This window comes from Babylonia areolata, chromosome 13 (assembly GCF_041734735.1).
Source record: "Babylonia areolata isolate BAREFJ2019XMU chromosome 13, ASM4173473v1, whole genome shotgun sequence".
In the NCBI taxonomy this organism is placed as follows: domain Eukaryota; kingdom Metazoa; phylum Mollusca; class Gastropoda; order Neogastropoda; family Buccinidae; genus Babylonia; species Babylonia areolata.
Window position 1 is genome coordinate 12,793,732 of NC_134888.1, and position 20,985 is coordinate 12,814,716.

General features: G+C 43.0%; 1 protein-coding gene across 1 annotated transcript; it reads left to right on the forward strand.

Annotated features, from left to right (window-relative positions):
* Positions 1-6,203: 6,203 nt before the first annotated feature.
* On the forward strand, positions 6,204-20,128 carry LOC143289066 (uncharacterized). Its single transcript, XM_076597888.1, has 4 exons — positions 6,204-6,360; positions 15,205-15,476; positions 17,402-17,569; positions 19,745-20,128. The coding sequence occupies exons 1-4, from the start codon at positions 6,345-6,347 to the stop codon at positions 19,769-19,771; spliced, it is 483 nt and encodes a 160-aa protein (XP_076454003.1). The 5' UTR covers positions 6,204-6,344; the 3' UTR covers positions 19,772-20,128.
* The last annotated feature ends 857 nt before the right edge of the window (positions 20,129-20,985 follow it).

The following is a 20,985-nucleotide window of genomic DNA, read 5'->3' on the forward strand; positions in this document are numbered from 1 at the left end:
CTCTCAGGCAAATGACCTTGGTCAAGGTGTGCTGTGAGGCGGTTTAGTAGGACCCTGGCAAGTATCTTGCCTGTGATGGAGAGCAAGGAAATGCCCCGATGGTTATCACAGGCTTGCCGGATCCCCTTTCGCTTGTACAGGTGAATGATAGATGCATCTTTGAAATCCTGGGGGATCGTCTCTTCTTTCCACATGAGTGAGTACAGCTGATGGAGCTTCTCAGTCAGCACAGTGCCTCCATCCTTGTAGCCCTCTGCTGGTATGGAGTCTGAGCCAGGTGCTTTGCCACTGGATAGCAGACGGATTGCTTTCTGGGTCTCAAGAAGTGTTGGCGGATCGTCCAGTGCTTCGTTGATGGGGACTTGTGGGAGACGGTCTATGGCTTCATCATTTATGGAAGAAGGGCGATTTAAGACACTGTTGAAGTGCTCAGCCCAGCGCAGTCACCAAACACCAATCCGGTTGGGGATTCACTGCGAAACAAAATGGAAAAACAGTTAGGGAAGAGAATGCTGCCTACAAAGTCACAACCTCCAGCCTAACGATGGAAGTTGAAGCTGTGACACATGCCCTCCAGTGGCTATCGTCCATCCATACGCCAGGAAACCAACATGCCATGATTCTAACCGACTCAATGAACCTCATACAGAAAATTGAAAACGGAATGGGAAGCCCAGAGTGGCATAAGGCAATGCGCAACTTTCAGATTAAAAAACTCACATGGTCATACTGCCCGGGACATGCAGGTGTTAAGGGAAATGAGCGAGCTGACAGACTTGCTGGTAACGCAACACCAACGAGCGGCCTACATCTTGGAAAATCGGAAATCTTCAGAAAAGTCAAAGAATATCAAAAAGAACAGGTACAAGGCCATCACACCAGGCCGTAAGTCTAACATGAAAGGCAGAGCACGATGCTTTGCTAATCAAACAAATATCGGCATCATTTCCAAACCAACATTGCGCAAATTTCTTCAAAACGGAACAGAGTCTCTATGGGCTTTTCCAAATACAATAGACTGAGCAACACACTATACGCCACGTTCTTGGCATCAGAGATCTTTTCCCAACCCTCTTGCGGCCAATCAGTGGCAGCCTCTGTGCGTGTGTGTATGTGTGTGTTTGTGTGAATGTGTGGGTCTGTATTTTTGAGTGCGTTTGTGCATGCGCGAGAGTGTAAGTGTACACAAGTGTCAGTAGAGTTCTGTGCACGTGCGTCTGTGTGTGTGTGTGTGTGTGTGTGTGTGTGTGTGTGTGTGTGTGTGTGTGTGTGTGTGTGTGTGTGTGTGTGTGTGAGGGGGAGGTGGGGGTGCGGAGGGAGGTGGGGTAGAGGATGAGGTATGTGCCGTATTCATTTTTGTGACCAGCATCTCTTGGACTTGCAAATGAATTCAAAGGCCACGGCTTACGCTCCGGTTCTCCATAACCTCAAGGACAACAGCAAACATAGACAATCGGTTCTCCATAACCTCAAGGACAACAGCAAACATAGACAATCGGTTCTCCATAACCTCAAGGACAACAGCAAACATAGACAATCGGTTCTCCATAACCTCTATGACAACAACAAACATAGACAATCGGTTCTCCATAACCTCTATGACAACAACAAACATAGACAATCGGTTCTCCATAACCTCTATGACAACAGCAAACATAGACAATCGGTTTTCCATAACCTCAAGGACAACAGCAAACATAGACAATCGGTTCTCCATAACCTCAAGGACAACAGCAAACATAGACAATCGGTTCTCCATAACCTCTATGACAACAGCAAACATAGACAATCGGTTCTCCATAACCTCAAGGACAACAGCAAACATAGACAATCGCTTCTCCATAACCTCTATGACAACAACAAACATAGACAATCGCTTCTCCATAACCTCTATGACAACAGCAAACATAGACAATCGGTTCTCCATAACCTCTATGACAACAACAAACATAGACAATCACAGAGAATCAGTTCTTCACAACAGCACCAACAACAGAGAATCAGTTCTTCACAACAGCACCAACAACAACAAACACAGACAAAAAAAAGGCTCATCATAACAACAACAACAAATATTGACAGACAATCGGTTCTTCATAACAACAACAACAAGAACAACAGAAACAACACACATGGACAGATAATTGGTTCTTCACAGCAACAAAAACAACAACAACATAGACAATAGGTTCTTCATAACAGCAACAACAACAACAAACATTGACAGACGATTGGTTCTTCAGAACAACAACAAACATTGTCAGACAATTCGTTCTTCAGAACAACAACAACAACAACAACAAACATTGACAGGCAATCGGTTCTTCATGACAACAATAACAACAACAACAACAGCAACAACAATAACAACAACAAACATAGACAGACAATCGGTTCATCATAACAACAACAAAAACAAACATTGACAAACAATCGGTTCTTCATAACAACAACAACAACAACAACAAACATAGACAGACAATCGGTTCTTCATAACAACAACAACAACAATCATAGACAGACAATCGGTTCTTCACAACAACAACAACAACAACAAACATTGACAGACAATTAGTTCTTCACAACAACAACAACAATCATAGACAGACAATCAGTTCTTCATAACAACAACAACAACAACAACAAACATTGACAGACAATCAGCTCTTCACAACAACAACAACAACAAACATTGACAGACAATCAGTTCTTCATAACAACAACAACAACAACAATCATTGACAGACAATCGGTTCTTCATAACAACAACAACAACAACAATCATTGACAGACAATCAGTTCTTCATAACAACAACAACAACAATCATTGACAGACAATCGGTTCTTCATAACAACAACAACAACAACAACAACAATCATTGACAGACAATCGGTTCTTCATAACAACAACAACAACAACAACAACCATTGACAGACAATCGGTTCTTCATAACAACAACAACAACAACAACAACAATCATTGACAGACAATCGGTTCTTCACAACAACAACAACAATCATTGACAGACAATCAGTTCTTCATAACAACAACAACAATCATTGACAGACAATCAGTTCTTCATAACAACAACAACAATCATTGACAGACAATCAGTTCTTCATAACAACAACAACAATCATTAACAGACAATCGGTTCTTCACAACAACAACAACAATCATTGACAGACAATCAGTTCTTCATAACAACAACAACAACAACAATCATTGACAGACAATCGGTTCTTCACAACAACAACAACAATCATTGACAGACAATCAGTTCTTCACAACAACAACAACAATCATTGACAGACAATCAGTTCTTCATAACAACAACAACAACAACAAACACAGACAGACAATCGGTTCTTCATAACAACAACAACAACAACAATCATTGACAGACAATCAGTTCTTCATAACAACAACAACAACAATCATTGACAGACAATCAGTTCTTCATAACAACAACAACAACAACAAACATAGACAGACAATCGGTTCTTCACAACAACAACAACAACAACAACAACAACAATCATTGACAGACAATCGGTTCTTCATAACAACAACAACAACAATCATTGACAGACAATCGGTTCTTCATAACAACAACAACAACAACAACAACAATCATTGACAGACAATCAGTTCTTCATAACAACAACAACAACGATCATTGACAGACAATCAGTTCTTCATAACAACAACAACAACAACAATCATTGACAGACAATCAGTTCTTCATAACAACAACAACAACAATCATTGACAGACAATCGGTTCTTCATAACAACAACAACAACAATAATTGACAGACAATCGGTTCTTCATAACAACAACAACAACAACAACAATCATTGACAGACAATCAGTTCTTCATAACAACAACAACAACAATCATTGACAGACAATCGGTTCTTCTTAACAACAACAACAACAACAAACATTGACAGACAATCAGTTCTTCATAACAACAACAACAACAATCATTGACAGACAATCGGTTCTTCTTAACAACAACAACAACAACAATCATTGACAGACAATCAGTTCTTCATAACAACAACAACAACAACAACAACAATCATTGACAGACAATCAGTTCTTCATAACAACAACAACAACAACAACGACAATCATTGACAGACAATCAGTTCTTCATAACAACAACAACAACAACAACAATCATTGACAGACAATCGGTTCTTCATAACAACAACAACAACAACAAGAACAACAATCATTGACAGACAATCGGTTCTTCACAACAACAACAACAACAACAATCATTGACAGACAATCAGTTCTTCATAACAACAACAACAACAACAATCATTGACAGACAATCAGTTCTTCATAACAACAACAACAACAACAATCATTGACAGACAATCGGTTCTTCTTAACAACAACAACAACAATCATTGACAGACAATCAGTTCTTCATAACAACAACAACAACAATCATTGACAGACAATCGGTTCTTCACAACAACAACAACAACAACAACAACAACAACAACAAACATAGACAAACAATCAGTTCCTCACAACAACAACAACAACAACAACAACAACAACAATCATTGACAGACAATCGGTTCTTCACAACAACAACAACAACAACAATCATTGACAGACAATCGGTTCTTCATAACAACAACAACAACAACAACAATCATTGACAGACAATCAGTTCTTCATAACAACAACAACAACAACAACAATCATTGACAGACAATCGGTTCTTCTTAACAACAACAACAACAATCATTGACAGACAATCAGTTCTTCATAACAACAACAACAACAATCATTGACAGACAATCGGTTCTTCACAACAACAACAACAACAACAACAAACATAGACAAACAATCAGTTCCTCACAACAACAACAACAACAACAATCATTGACAGACAATCGGTTCTTCACAATAACAACAACAACAACAATCATTGACAGACAATCGGTTCTTCATAACAACAACAACAACATCAGAGATAGACAATCAGCTCCTCATAACAACAACAGCAACACACATAGACAGACAATCGGTTCATAACAACAACAGCAACACACATAGACAGACAATCGGTTCATAACAACAACAAACATAGACAGACAATCAGTTCTTCATAACAACAACAAACATAGACAGACAATCAGTTCTTCATAACAACAACAACAAACATAGACAGACAATCAGTTCTTCATAACAACATCAACAAAACAACAATCGGTCCAGAATTCTGTCTCTGGAAGGCAAAAAATTGTCTTTAATTCTGTCTAAAGTAGATTCAGCAAATCATAAAACAAAACAAAAGCAAAAAAGTTGTAAAAAACAAACCTGGGCTTTTGTGCAGTTGTTCCATCCCTACACAGAACTGCATCGTCATTCCCACAGCCTCTGTTGGCGGCACAGCATCAGAGTCAGTGGTGATGTCTACATTGACTTGGTGGATTCTCTGCCTCAGCCTTTTTCTCCCACTGTCGGGGATCCAGGGGAGTGTTTTCAGGTGCCTGTACCGCCACTTGGAGAATTCAATGACTTGGCTGGTCACATATGCACTGCAGGTACAACCCCGCGTGATTTAGGTCAACAGTTCACAGCCTGAGCACAGCACAGCACCCAGGGTGGTGCAGCGTATTTGTATACTGTTTAACAGCACACACACACACACACACACACACACAGAGGGGTGTTGGGTGGGGGGGGGGGGTCTCAGAATTAGAATTGTAATGTGAAACATAACTCTCCATCTTGCGCTCTTATTATTTGTATTTACCATCTGCGTGGTTCCGAATCTTACACTATTTCAAAATATATTGATGAAAACGGCACGCGCCATCACATGCAAGAGTTTCGCAACAGGCAATACAAGTATTTCTACACATTGCTTTATCACACGTAAACATCCGTAATCTAAAGTGAGCAAACACGCGTGAACGCGCGCGCGCGCACACACTCACACACACACACACACACACACACACACACACACCACCACCACCACCACCACCACCATCATCATCATCGTCATCATCATCACATCATCATCATTTTCACTCCCAATCAACATCTCTCACAATGACATGGATACGTTAAATGCGTTTTCTGACACTCAAAGCATTTTTTGGCGAACACACACACACACACACACACACACACACACAGAGCGTGCGCAGTGATAATGTCACATGACAGAGGACAAGAATACAAAAATAGCTGTCATTCGCGGCCTGTGGGACCACTGCAGAGTAGCAGTGTATACAGTGCATTTCGCCGCCGTCAGTCTCTGGTGTAACAGGCGGGACACAGCGTTCACTCTCTGCTGGCAATGGCGCAATATCCAGGTAGGTCAGACAGACACGTCACGCTGTTGTGGGAACATCTATTTGTTCTTCTGTGTACGATGTCTGTCTCTCGGTGTTCGTTCCTGGTGGGTCTTCATTGTCCTTTCCTCAGTTTCTGTTCTGTGCTTTGTTAGTTGTTGTTGGGTTTTTTTGTGTGTTGTTGTTTTTTTGTTGATGGACCTATGCGTGATTCCTCTTCTATATCAGTCCGCTTTGTCTACGTGTCTTATGCATGTATGTATGTATGCCTTTTTTTCTTTAAACTTTGTCTCCAGGTTTATTCGATGTGTCCGTCAGTGTGTGTGGTACACATGACAGTTTATCTTTCGTTGATCTGCTGATTTTTCTGCCAGTTCCTTGTGAAAGACAAATGTGATCGATAACCTTTGATCAAATCCTGTTAATTGAGTTGTGATGACAGCTGATTCATTACTGATGTACAGAATCAGCGTGTAGGGTTTCTATATCTCTCTCAATCTCTCTCTTAATCTGTGTGTGTGTGTGTGTGTGTGTGTGTGTGTGTAGTGCATCGAATGTAGGATGCATGCACAAGTTAAGTCCTTTAGTGGCAGAACTAAATCTAACAAGAAAAATGATGATAATAATGGACATTTATATAGCGCGTTTCACCAGAAATATTGCTCAAAGTGCTTTACATTTCGTTTCCCACTCCCCGCCTCCCCTATCACTAACCCCCATACCCCCCACTCCCCCTCCCCAATCATACACAACATGCATGGAAGCACGTGCCAGTGTACATTCGTTGAAAAAAGTAAAAGAAAAAGAAACAAGAGAAAACCAACAAACGACAACAACAACAAAACACACTATTTAGATGTATGGATGAAAAGATCTGTTACAACACTAGCAAGAGTAGCTATTCTTTTTTTTTTTTCTTTTTTTTTTTTAAAGCATTTTGGAAATGCGTATTTCGCAGTTAATCAGATTTTCTTATATACTCCGTTGACGTGCATGATGAACGAGATGTTTTGATGGAACCGTTGATATTTTTAAACAGCAAATTCAAGATTGGTGGTGAAGTTTTGGTATCTTTAAGACTATTAGAAAAATGCGTATTCTGTTAAAGACCTTGCAAAAGAAAATGGAAGATTTTTTTTTTTGGTTAATATTCATAAATTTCATTGATAATCCCGTACCGTTCCAATTATGGAATACTTTGGTTGCGAAAACTCCACTGGAAACCTCTTAAGAGGAAAGAAAAATACATTAAATAACAACAATAAGTAGCTTTTTTTGTTTTGTTTTGGTAAAAGCTTCTTAATGATATATTTACTTTCTTTTTTAAAATAAAAAAAAAGCATTGCTAAGTGCTTGTAGACATTACGAACATTTAAAAAAAAAAAAAACACGAATGGAACCACATTTGTTTTAAATACTTGAAAAATCCAAGAGATTAAATTAGAACGGTTCCTGATATAAAAAAACAACCCATTACACATAGTGTTCTTGCGACATAATTTATGTTAATGAATATGGGAGTGTTATCAAATGACAGTTGTGTTCAGTCTTGTAAAGACAAAAAAGAGACACTCCCACATGGGAGTGTAATAATGCACAGTTATTTTGGAAAGAGTTTGTCGGATACGTAAAAGTAACAAAATTGTGATAGATTTGATGTCAGCCTTGTATCAATGGTTTTTGGATATGACAACAAAACAAAGACTGTGCATGCTTCTAACATATTTTATTGATATCTAATTTTATATACAAATGTAGAATCAATAAAGTAAAACCAACACTACAAATATTCACAAAAGGTGTTAAAAAAGCATGTGAAGTTGACAAGTATGTTTCTGTAAAAAAAATACCAGTGGAATATATCCAATTTGTGCAGAAATGGGCACCATACGTAAATAAATAGCATAAGAATAAGTTCTATATTGTGTGGAATCAAGGTGTGAATGAATATTTATTGATCTGTTCATGCAAATTAAACATTAGAATAGTACATGAAAATAATGTGTTGTTTTGACTAAGCCGGGCACAGTAATACCGCATGAAATGAGTGTCTGAACAAATACTTGGAATTGTGCCTATGTTATTATTTAGTTGTAAACTGGGCATAGTATCAAATGGATCAATGTTTGAGTGAACAGTTATTGTTCTATTTGTATCAGTTTTTATGTGGAATGATTGATATTCAGAGCAGTGTATTGTTGTAACTTCCTAGCGTTCATCATTATGTTTGTACATGTAAACCTTTTCAGTAAACCTTTGAATAAAGATTGCTAGGAAAAATGCTACTCCTTTAATGCGATTCCATATGCTTAAGCGGGAGTTAGGGGTGGGTTTAGGTCGGGGGACAGCAGAGTATAAAGATACGTACATAAAGAAATGTGCTTGTTTCAATGCACCTGTCTACTTAGCTCTCTGTCTGCCTGACTCCCTCATCATCCGCCCTTCTATCTATCAGTTATAAAGTGTCAGATGCCGTTTCTGACGTTAGTTGAATCGTGCGAACTGCACCGGAAGTTAGACGCCGACGGACTGAGTGGCGGCCAGACTGATGTCTGAGAAAGGAAGCAAGTGGTGCTTGGTGGGCCGCCCCTGCACACACACTGCCAGGGGTCGAATTTAGCGGGTGCCCGGGTGCAGATGCTACCAAAAGTTGGCTCGGACACGCAAATTTTCTGTGGAGAGTGCCCAGTTGGCACTCATAAAGATCAGTTAAATTCCAACCCTGCACTGCGGTGGTCTTGTGCTTATCCCAGGAAGCCATTATCCCGACCAGGAAGCCATTATCCCGACCAGGAAGCCATTATCCAAGATTCCAGTCCCATGTGCAGACCGAGCTTTTGACACCCCCCCCCCTCTCCCCCCCCTCTCCCCCCTTCAGCCTACACCTTGAGTAGTAGTCTGGGTGCTAGTTTTTCCGGTGAGACAATAAATCGAGGTCCCGTATGCAACATGCACATGAAAGAACCCACAGCCACAAAACGGTTGCCCCTGACAGATTTCTGTAGAAAAACAGTCCACTTTGATAATGAAACAAACACAGCCGAAGACAGAAGATTGAAAGGAAAGGGGCTGTTATTATTTATATAGCGCTGAATTTTGTGCAGAGACAAATCAAAGCGCTTTCCCACCAGTCATTCACACGCACGCTTAACTCTAAAACTGGAGAAACCGAAGACAAGGAAGAGGTAGGGAAGGGAGGCTATTTTAGGAAGAGGTGGGGTTTTAAGGCCAGACTTGAAAGAGCTGAGTGCGGGGACCTGGCGAAGTGAATGAAGTTCATTCCAGTTGCATGGTCCAGAGACAGAGAAAGAACGGCGGCCAACAGACAACACTGACGTGACGCGCTGTGCCGGGGAGAAGCCCGAGGTGCACCGAGACTTATTGCTGTGACGGAAAAGTAACAACACAGTAGGCCTTGCCTACAATGCTATCCAACTGCCTGCGTTGTGGTGGGGATGTTGACCCAGTGGCGTCCCCTCAACCCAGTCGTCATTACGCAGTTGTCAGTCGTCACGTGTCCTTATACGTCATGGACCGACAGGCGCCTGCTGAAATACTTTTATTGCCGTGTTTAGATTCCTAACGTATACTTTCTTATTTTAGTTGACACAACTCACCACTTCACTGTTTGACTGACTAACTCATCAGGGATGACGATGACTCTCTCTCTCTCTCTCTCTCTCTCTCTCTCTCTCTCTCTCTCTCTCTCTCTCTCTAAAACAGATAACTAGTAGTGTTAACTTCAGAAGCTCTTTAAAAAAAACTATTTGTTTGATAAAATTGGGAAAATAATGATGTAAGTCAGCCTCAGTGATAATGCCATTCTACTTCTTAAACAGGTAGTGCTAAATAAAATACCATGCGCTATTATTGTTATTATTAGTATATTGTTGACGTTGTTATTATGATTAGGGATGGTTACATATTTATTTCATATGCAAGTGTACTCGTTTGTGTGTGTGAAGTGTCAGTTTTAGTATTTGTATTTGTCTTTCTTGCCATGACATTATTTTGTTCTTTCTCTCTTCTTTTTATTATCATTTATTTTATCTTATTTACTTAGTAGTAGTAGTAGTAGTAGTGTATATTTCATTTTGTTTTGTTTGCTTGTTTAATTTCTTTGCACTGAGGGCCGGAAGAAAAAAAAAGCATGTCATTGCTTATTCCACTTCCCTCATTAAAGAAAATTTATTAATTCATTCTCTCTCTCCGGGTTGTGTGCCGTGTGAAAATGTGTGCAGCTCAGAATTGGCTGTTGTAAATGATGCGTTGACTAATGTTGGTTTTTGTAATATACTGAGTTATTTTCCCTTTATGCACTGGAGTGTAAATGATTATTTACAAAGTTATGTAATATAGAATATGTCTCGTTTGTAATTTTGATTTGTGCATGTGTAGTTGAAACATATGTGTATGTATGTGCACAGGGCAACCTGGAGGTTCGTCATATTATGTGCATGTTGATGCTGAGAATGGGATTACATTGCTGGAAGATTATCAGTGTGATTGTTTACGAGTCAGTGACGGCGTGTTTATTTATTGCAGTGTGGTGATATAAATAGCAGAATTTTAGACATTATATGACTTTATATGCGTCTAATACTGATGATCAAGTTTTAAGCGAACCGTTCATTCTGAAGTTCATGAACTCAATGTCTGACACTGACGGTGTGATGTGTGATGATGTGTGACACTGACGGTGAGTGATGTGTGATGATGTGACAGTGACGGTGTGATGTGTGATGATGTGTGACACTGACGGTGAGTGATGTGTGATGATGTGACGGTGAGTGATGTGTGATGATGTGTGACAATGACGGTCAGTGATGTGTGATGACGTGTGACAATGACGGTGAGTGATGTGTGATGATTGACAGTGACGGTGAGTGATGTGCGATGATGTGACAATGACGGTCAGTGATGTGTGATGATGTGACGGTGAGTGATGTGTGATGATGTGACAGTGACGGTGAGTGATGTGTGATGATGTGACAGTGACGGTGAGTGATGTGTGATGATGTGACAATAACGGTGAGTGATGTGTGATGATGTGACAATGACGGTGAGTGATGTGTGATGACGTGACACTGACGGTGTGTGATGATGTGACAGTGACGGTGAGTGATGTGTGATGTGACACCGAAGGTTAGTGATGTGTGATGATGTGTGACACCGACGGTGAGTGATGTGTGATAATGTGTAACAATGACGGTGAGTGATGTGTGCTGATGTGACAATGACGGTGAATGATGTGTGATGATCTAACAATGACGGTGAGTGATGTGTGATGATGTGTGACAGTGACGGTGAGTGATGATGTGACAATGACGGTGAGTGATGTGTGACAGTGACGGTGAGTGATGTGTGATGATGTGACAATGACGGTGAGTGATGTGTGACAGTGACGGTGAGTGATGTGTGATGATGTGACAGTGACGGTGAGTGATGTGTGACAATGACGGTGAATGATGTGTGATGATGTGACAATGACGGTGAGTGATGTGTGATGATGTGACAGTGACGGTGAGTGATGTGTGACAGTGACGGTGAGTGATGATGTGACAATGACGGTGAATGATGTGTGATGATGTGACAATGACGGTGAATGATGTGTGACAATGACGGTGAATGATGTGTGACAATGACGGTGAATGATGTGTGATGATGTGACAGTGACGGTGAGTGATGTGTGATGATGTGACAGTGACGGTGAGTGATGTGTGACAATGACGGTGAGTGATGTGTGACAATGACGGTGAATGATGTGTGATGATGTGACAGTGACGGTGTGTGATGATGTGACAGTGACGGTGAGTGATGTGTGATGATGTGACAGTGACGGTGAGTGATGTGTGATGATGTGACAGTGACGGTGAATGATGTGTGATGATGTGACAATGACGGTGAATGATTTGTGATGATGTGACAGTGACGGTGAGTGATGTGTGATGATGTGACAGTGACGGTGAGTGATGATGTGACAATGACGGTGAGTGATGTGTGACAATGACGGTGAATGATGTGTGATGATGTGACAATGACGGTGAGTGATGTGTGACAATGACGGTGAGTGATGTGTGATGATGTGACAGTGACGGTGAGTGATGTGTGACAGTGACGGTGAGTGATGATGTGACAATGACGGTGAGTGATGTGTGACAATGACGGTGAGTGATGTGTGATGATTTGACAGTGACGGTGAGTGATGTGTGACAGTGACGGTGAGTGATGATGTGACAATGACGGTGAATGATGATGTGACAATGACGGTGAATGATGTGTGATGATGTGACAATGACGGTGAGTGATGTGTGACAATGACGGTGAGTGATGTGTGACAATGACGGTGAGTGATGATGTGACAATGACGGTGAATGATGTGTGATGATGTGACAATGACGGTGAATGATGTGTGATGATGTGACAGTGACGGTGAGTGATGTGTGACAATGACGGTGAGTGATGATGTGACAATGACGGTGAATGATGTGTGATGATGTGACAATGACGGTGAGTGATGTGTGACAATGACGGTGAGTGATGTGTGATGATGTGACGGTGAGTGATGTGTGATGATGTGTGACAATGCCGGTGAATGATGTGTGATTATGTGACAATAACTGAGTGATATGTGATGAAGTGACGATGACGGTGAGTGATGTGTGATGATGTGACAATGACGGCGAGCTATGTGGGATGATGTGACAATGACGGTGAGTGATGATGTGACAATGACGGTGAGTGATGTGTCATGAGACAATGACGGTGAGTGATGTGTCATGATGTGACAATGACGGTGAGTGATGTGTCATGTGACAATGGCGGTGAGTGATGTGTCATGATGTGACAATGACGGTGAGTGATGTGTCATGAGACAATGTCGGTGAGTGATGTGTCATGATGTGACAATGACGGTGAGTGATGTGTCATGAGACAATGACGGTGAGTGATGTGTCATGAGACAATGTCGGTGAGTGATGTGTCATGATGTGACAATGACGGTGAGTGATGTGTGATGATGTGACAATGGCGGTGAGTGAAGTGTCATGATGTGACAATGACGGTGAGTGATGTGTGAGTGATGTGACAATGGCGGTGAGTGATGTGTCATGATGTGACAATGACGGTGAGTGATGTGTGAGTATGTGACAATGACGGTGAGTGATGTGTGATGATGTGACAATGACGGTGAGTGATGTGTCATGATGTGACAATGACGGTGAGTGATGTGTCATGATGTGACAATGACGGTGAGTGATGTGACAATGGCGGTGAGTGATGTGACAATGGCGGTGAGTGATGTGTGATGATGTGACAATTACGGTGAGTGACGTGTGATGACGTGACAATGACGGTGAGTGATGATGTGATAGTGACGGTGAGTGATGATGTGACAGTGACGGTGAGTGATGTGTGATGACGTGACAATGACGGTGAGTGACGTGTGATGCCGTGACAATGACGGTGAGTGATGATGTGACAGTGACGGTGAGTGATGTGTGATGCCGTGACAATGACGGTGAGTGACGTGTGATGCCGTGACAATGACGGTGAGTGACGTGTGATGCCGTGACAATGACGGCGAGTGACGTGTGATGCCGTGACAATGACGGTGAGTGATGATGTGACAGTGACGGTGAGTGATGTGTGATGATGTGACAGTGATGGTGAGTGATGTGTGATGATGTGACAGTGATGGTGAGTGATATGTCATGATGTGACAGTGACGGTGAATGATAATAATAATAATGGATACTTATATAGACCACTATCCAGAAATCTGCTCTAGGTGCTTTACAAAAACGCTTTGTTAACATAAAACATTATATCTATGTTGCATACACACACCAAAATATGACTACACACACACACACACACACACACACACACACACACACACACACACACACACACACACACTGCATACATACATTTTAACAATACATGTGTATCTAACAGCTACCCTAACACATACGCACACATAGGCAGGCACAAACATACATAAACGCACGCACACACAATACACATTCATATACATGCATGTAGTTATGTACACATGCATATGTATACATACATACATCATATGTGATGATGTGACAGTGACGGTGAGTGATGATGTGACAGTGACGGTGAGTGATGATGTGACAATGACGGTTAGTGATGATGTGACAATGACGGTTAGTGATGATGTGACAATGACGGTTAGTGATGATGTGATGATGTGAGAATGACGGTTAGTGATGATGTGACAGTGACGGTGAGTGATGATGTGACAGTGACGGTGAGTGATGATGTGACAATGACGGTTAGTGATGATGTGACAATGACGGTTAGTGATGATGTGATGATGTGAGAATGACGGTTAGTGATGATGTGACAGTGACGGTGAGTGATGATGTGACAGTGACGGTGAGTGATGATGTGACAATGACGGTGAGTGATGATGTGATGATGTGACAATGACGGTGAGTGATGATGTGATGATGTGACAATGACGGTTAGTGATGATGTGATGATGTGACAATGACGGTGAGTGATGATGTGATGATGTGACAATGACGGTTAGTGATGATGTGACAATGACGGTTAGTGATGATGTGATGATGTGACAATGACGGTTAGTGATGATGTGACAATGACGGTTAGTGATGATGTGACAATGATGGTTAGTGATGATGTGATGATGTGACAATGACGGTTAGTGATGATGTGACAATGACGGTTAGTGATGATGTGATGATGTGACAATGACGGTTAGTGATGATGTGACAGTGACGGTGAGTGATGAGTGATGATGTGACAGTGACGGTGAGTGATGTGTGATGATGTGACAGTGACGGTGAGTGATGTGTGATGATGTGACAGGTGGAGCAACAGGCTACCCGGTCCAAGGCGACCCCCCTCCCCCCTACTACCCGGGTAGCTACCCGGCACAGGGCGGCCTCCCTCAACAAGCCCCGGCCGGCGCTACACCCAACTACCCGTATCCACCCACAGGGGGCCCCACTAACTACCCCCCTGGGCCCCAGACATACCCCTACCCCCAGTACCCGGCCACCTACCCCCCACAGCCACCCTCACCCGCCCCACCCTCTACCACGTATGTCGTGGGACCACGCAGTCCTTGTCCCAACAAGGTGAGTGAGTATATGTGTGTGTGTGTGTGTGTTTGAGGGGTGTGGGTGTGTCTGCATGAGAACTGGTTTGTATTCTTCCTGTTTGCTTCAAGAAGGCAAGTTTGCCAAACCTGGACAGAATACTCCTTACTTCGAGGAAGTTGGAAGCAAACTGAGGCCGAACATTTCATCAAGGAAAGTCCTCACAATCTGTTTGGTACACGTGACAAAAACAACATCAATAAATGGAGGAGAAACAAAAAAAATCAAAAAGCAGATGTACATCTGGACCATTAAGAACTCCATGCAGCAGACACTGAAATGTCTCGGTGAAATATTAAGCATTTTCTTTGATACGTTGATTGCGGTTGGTTGAGATAAAACTGTCCGACCGAGTTATGTGTGGGATGTCATTGAAACTGTTGTACCTTGATCTGATCCCGTGGATGTGAGTCAGAAGCATGCTGCATACTGCGTCGTTATCACTGTTGGCTGGCCGACTGTCAGGGTCAGATATCATCAGGTGACTAACGAGTAGGACTGTGATCAGCTTGGTACATAGGATGGTTTGGGGGTCAGCGGAGTGTGTGTGCACCCTGGGGGTCAGCGGAGTGTGTGTGCACCCTGGGGGTCAGCGGAGTGTGTGTGCACCTGGGGGTCAGTGGAGTGTGTGTGCACCCTGGTGGTCAGTGGAGTGTCGGAGTGTGTGTGCACCCTGGGGGTCAGTGGAGTGTGTGTGCACCCTGGGGGTCAGCGGAGTGTGTGTGCACCTGGGGGTCAGCGGAGTGTGTGTGCACCCTGTCTTTTTCAGTTCACGTTCTCGCTCTGCTCCAGGCTTTTGAGTGTCCTTTTCCCGTTGATTGTTCTTTTGAGTGTCCTTTTCCCGTTGATTGTTCTTTTGAGTGTCCTTTTTCCGTTGATTGATCTTTTGAGTGTCCCTTTTCCGTTGATTGATCTTTTGAGTGTCCCTTTTCCGTTGATTGTTCTTTTGAGTGTCCCTTTTCCGTTGATTGATCTTTTGATTGGACTTTCCTTCACTGTCTCTTTATAGCAGGTCTGTTTGCATATTGCTTTGTGGGATCTGTTCATAGTGTGCTGATTTATTTATTCCAGTATGTTCATTCATGTACAAACTCTGTGTTCAGTTAACACTATATAATAATGTAATGTCCATTTACTGAGATTGTCCATCGTTTCCATCTTTTCAGTAAATTGTTCAGTTCATTGAATTTCTGTTGTTGAAACACTGTGCATGCCTTTTATGGAGTCTGTCTGTCTGTCTATTTGTCTGACTGCCTGTTTATTCATTTATCAATATGACAAACAGGCAACGAGAATGACAGATTGTAGGACAATATATTTCTACTCAAAACCTTCATCATAAGCGTGCCCCATGCACACAATACACTTAAAAACGGCACATTTAATAACTCACGCGCTAACACACATGTGCGTACAGCTGAGTCAGAACAACTTTCTCAAGAACTGTAGATAGAAAGAAAGGTAGGAAACGGGACGGAAATTCTGCACTTCACGAGGACGTCAAGGCAAGTTTTCTAAAGGAGTGGTGTGACAATGGCCTGCTTTGTTTCCATGATATCAGTTATGATCTGTTGTGTGTATGTAACGTGTGAATAACTGCATGCCTGAACACACACACACACACACACACACACACACACTCTCTCTCTCTCTCTCTCTCTCTCTCTCTCTCTCTCTCTCACTCACAGACACACGCACGCACACACACACACACACACACACACACACACACACACACACACACACACACACACACACACACACACATATGTATATATATCATCATCGTCACCACCATCATCATGATCATTCTTCTCCTTTTTCCATCTGTTCCTACAACAACAACAACAACTACTACTACCCCCCTGCTGCTCCTCCTCAGTGGCGGCCTGTCCTGTGTGCAGATAGTCATCAAGTCAGGCCTTCCCTTCCTGGGACACCGGACCAGGTTGGTACTGGAAGACCGCCAGGGTCGCTGTCATCACCGTCCCCACGGCAGCAAAACCGTAATCCGTGACGGCAGGGACAAAATCGTCATCAAGGAGCGCGGGGACAAAGTCATTGTGAAGGAGGTAAAAGTCTCGTTGGAGAGGCTAAGAGTTAGGGTTGATGCACGCAAGAGATTGTGGGAGATAAGAGTTTTGAGGTAGGTAAGAGGGTTGAGGGAGGTAAGGGATGAGGGAGGTAAGAGGGTTGAGGGAGGTAAGGGATGAGGGAGGTAAGAGGGTTGAAGGAGGTAGGATTGAGGGAGGTAAGAGGGTTGATGGAGGTAAGGGATGGGGAGGTAAGGGTTGAGGGAGGTAAGAGGGATGAGGGAGGTAAGGGATGAGGGAGGTAAGAGGGTTGAGGGAGGTAAGGGATGGGGAGATAAGAGATGAGGGAGGTAAGAGGGGCTGAGGGAGGTAAGAGGGTTGAGAGTGGTAAGGGATGAGGGAGGTAAGAGATGAGGGAGGTAAGAGGGTTGAGGGAGGTAAGGGATGGGGAGGTAAGAGATGAGGGAGGTAAGAGGGTTGAGGGAGGTAAGGGATGGGGAGGTAAGAGATGAGGGAGGTAAGAGGGTTGAGGGTGGTAAGGGATGAGGGAGGTAAGAGGGATGAGGGAGGTAAGGGATGGGGAGGTAAGAGATGAGGGAGGTAAGAGGGCTGAGGGAGGTAAGAGGGTTGAGGGTGGTAAGGGATGAGGGAGGTAAGAGGGTTGAGGGAGGTAAGAGGGTTGAGGGAGGTAAGAGGGTTGAGGGAGGTAAGGGATGGGGAGGTAAGAGATGAGGGAGGTAAGAGGGTTGAGGGAGGTAAGAGGGTTGAGAGTGGTAAGGGATGAGGGAGGTAAGAGGGTTGAGGGAGGTAAGGGATGGGGAGGTAAGAGGGTTGAGGGAGGTAAGGGATGAGGGAGGTAAGAGGGTTGAGGGAGGTAAGGGATGGGGAGGTAAGAGGGTTGAGGGAGGTAAGAGGGTTGAGGGAGGTAAGGGATGAGGGAGGTAAGAGGGTTGAGGGAGGTAAGAGGGTTGAGGGAGGTAAGGGATGGGGAGGTAAGAGATGAGGGAGGTAAGAGGGTTGAGGGAGGTAAGGGATGAGGGAGGTAAGAGGGTTGAGGGAGGTAAGGGATGAGGGAGGTAAGAGGGTTGAGGGAGGTAAGGGTTGAGGGTGGTAAGAGGGTTGAGGGAGGTAAGAGGGTTGAGGGAGGTAAGAGGGTTGAGGTTGGTAAGGGATGAGGGAGGTAAGAGGGTTGAGGGAGGTAAGGGATGAGGGAGGTAAGAGGGTTGAGGGTGGTAAGGGATGAGGGAGGTAAGAGTGTTGAGGGTGGTAAGGGATGGGGAGGTAAGAGTGTTGAGGGAGGTAAGGGATGGGGAGGTAAGAGTGTTGAGGGAGGTAAGAGGGTTTAGGGAGGTAAGAGGGTTGAGGCAGGGAAGGGTTGAGGGAGGTAAGAAGTGATGGAGGTAAGGGTTGAGGGTCGTAAGGGTTAATGGAGGTAAGGGTTGAGGGACGTATGAGGATTGATTGAATGTTATGAATACTTATATAGCGCCTATCCTCCATTTTCATGGGTGTGCATGCTCAGTGTGTTCTTGTTTCCATAACCCACCGAATGCTGACATGGATTACATTATCTATAACGTGCGTGTTTGATATTCTACGCACGTGTACACACACAAAGGGGGTTCAGGCACTAGCAGGTCTGCACATAAACTGACCTGGAAGATCTGAAAAATCTCCACCCTTTACCCACCAGGCGCCGTCACCGAGATTCGAACCCGGGACCCTCAGATTGAAAGTCCAACGCTTTAACCACTCAGCTATTGCACCCGGTGGGGTTGAGGGAGGTAAGAGGATTGAGGGAGGTAAGAGGATTGGCGGAGGTAAGGGTTGAGGGAGGTAAGAGGATTGAGGGAGGTAAGAGGATTGGCGGAGGTAAGGGTTGAGGGAGGTAAGAGGATTGAGGGAGGTAACAGGATTGGCGGAGGTAAGGGTTGAGGGAGGTAAGAGGATTGAGGGAGGTAAGAGGATTGGCGGAGGTAAGGGGGTTGGAAGAGGGTTGAGGGTGGTAAGAGGATTGAGGCAGGGAAGGGTTGAGGGAGGTAAGAGTTACGGTTGAGGAAGGTAAGGGATGAAGGAGGTAAGAGGGTTGAGGGAGGTAAGGATAGGTAAGGATTGATGAAGGAAATGGTCGAGGGAAGTAAAAGCGTTGAGAGAGAGAGAGAGAAAAAAGAGAGAGAGAGAAGTTCCCATTATGTGTTCTGTGTTGTCTTTCAGAAACACAAGCGAGGTGGATGGTGGTGATGATATGAAGACAACGGGAGGCAACTGCTTCTGTCCGCACATAAGGGCAGATAATGCAGCAATGTGGTCATGCGGGAGTGGTGTTCTTGATTTGTGCTTTTTGCTTTGTTTGATAGGGACTTTTCTGTATAATTATCAATGCGCATGTAGATTGTATTAGTTCACAGCATAACTAAATAATAATAGTTTATCAATTATTTAATAAACTTTAACATTTCTTCTTGAAATCGCTTGAAGGTCCTCTGAGACACTGTACCGGGCGCGACGCGCGCAGGAGAGTGTGTTGTGTGTGTGTGTGTGTGTGTGTGTGTGTGTGTGTGTGTGTGTGAGTGAGAGAGAGAGAGAGAATGAGAGAGACATACATACATACATACATACATATTTTGTTTCGTTTTATTTTTTTTTTTTAATTGAATTTTGAAGTAGAAATGATAAATTGCCAATTGAATTTCGTCAAGTATCGGGAATCCCACGAGAGTTGTGCAACTGTATAGATTGTGATATGAATACTGGTGACGAATTTCATCCAGTTTTTTAATGTTCTACATTTTCCACTTTGAAAAGTGTGTTAATCCTTGAAGGAATTTTAAAGGTTGAGTCCTTGTTGAATCTACGCAGTTTGTCGTTATTTCTAATTTTGCAATATATTTGCAAGCCTGCTAGATTGTTTAACAGAATAAATTACATTCAATCCTCAAACCTTCTTCCTGTTGTTGTTGTTGTTGTTGTTGTGTGTGTGTGTGTGTGGAAGAGAGACAATGAAGATTACATGTATAATAAGTTTAATGATATATATATATATATATATATATATATATATATATATATAGGACACACACACACACACACACACACACATATTTTATTTCGTTTTATTTAAAATAATAAATTTCGAAGTAGTAATGATAAACTGCCAATTGAGTTTCGTCAAGTATAATAATAATAAAAGGACATTTATATAGCGAATTTCTCCAGAAATACTGCTCAAAGCGCTTTACATTTCATTCCCCACTTCCCGCCTCCTTATCAATACTATCCTCCACTCCCTACCCCCACCCACTCACACACACAGAAGCACGTGAAAAACTCTCGCAACTGAACGTTGAAACTACCCACCCACCTATGACGCCCTCCAGAAAACGCATTCTTGCAACACGCACCCAGGCACACGAACGCACGGTAACTTTTTATAACATCAGACAGTGGGGTAGCGT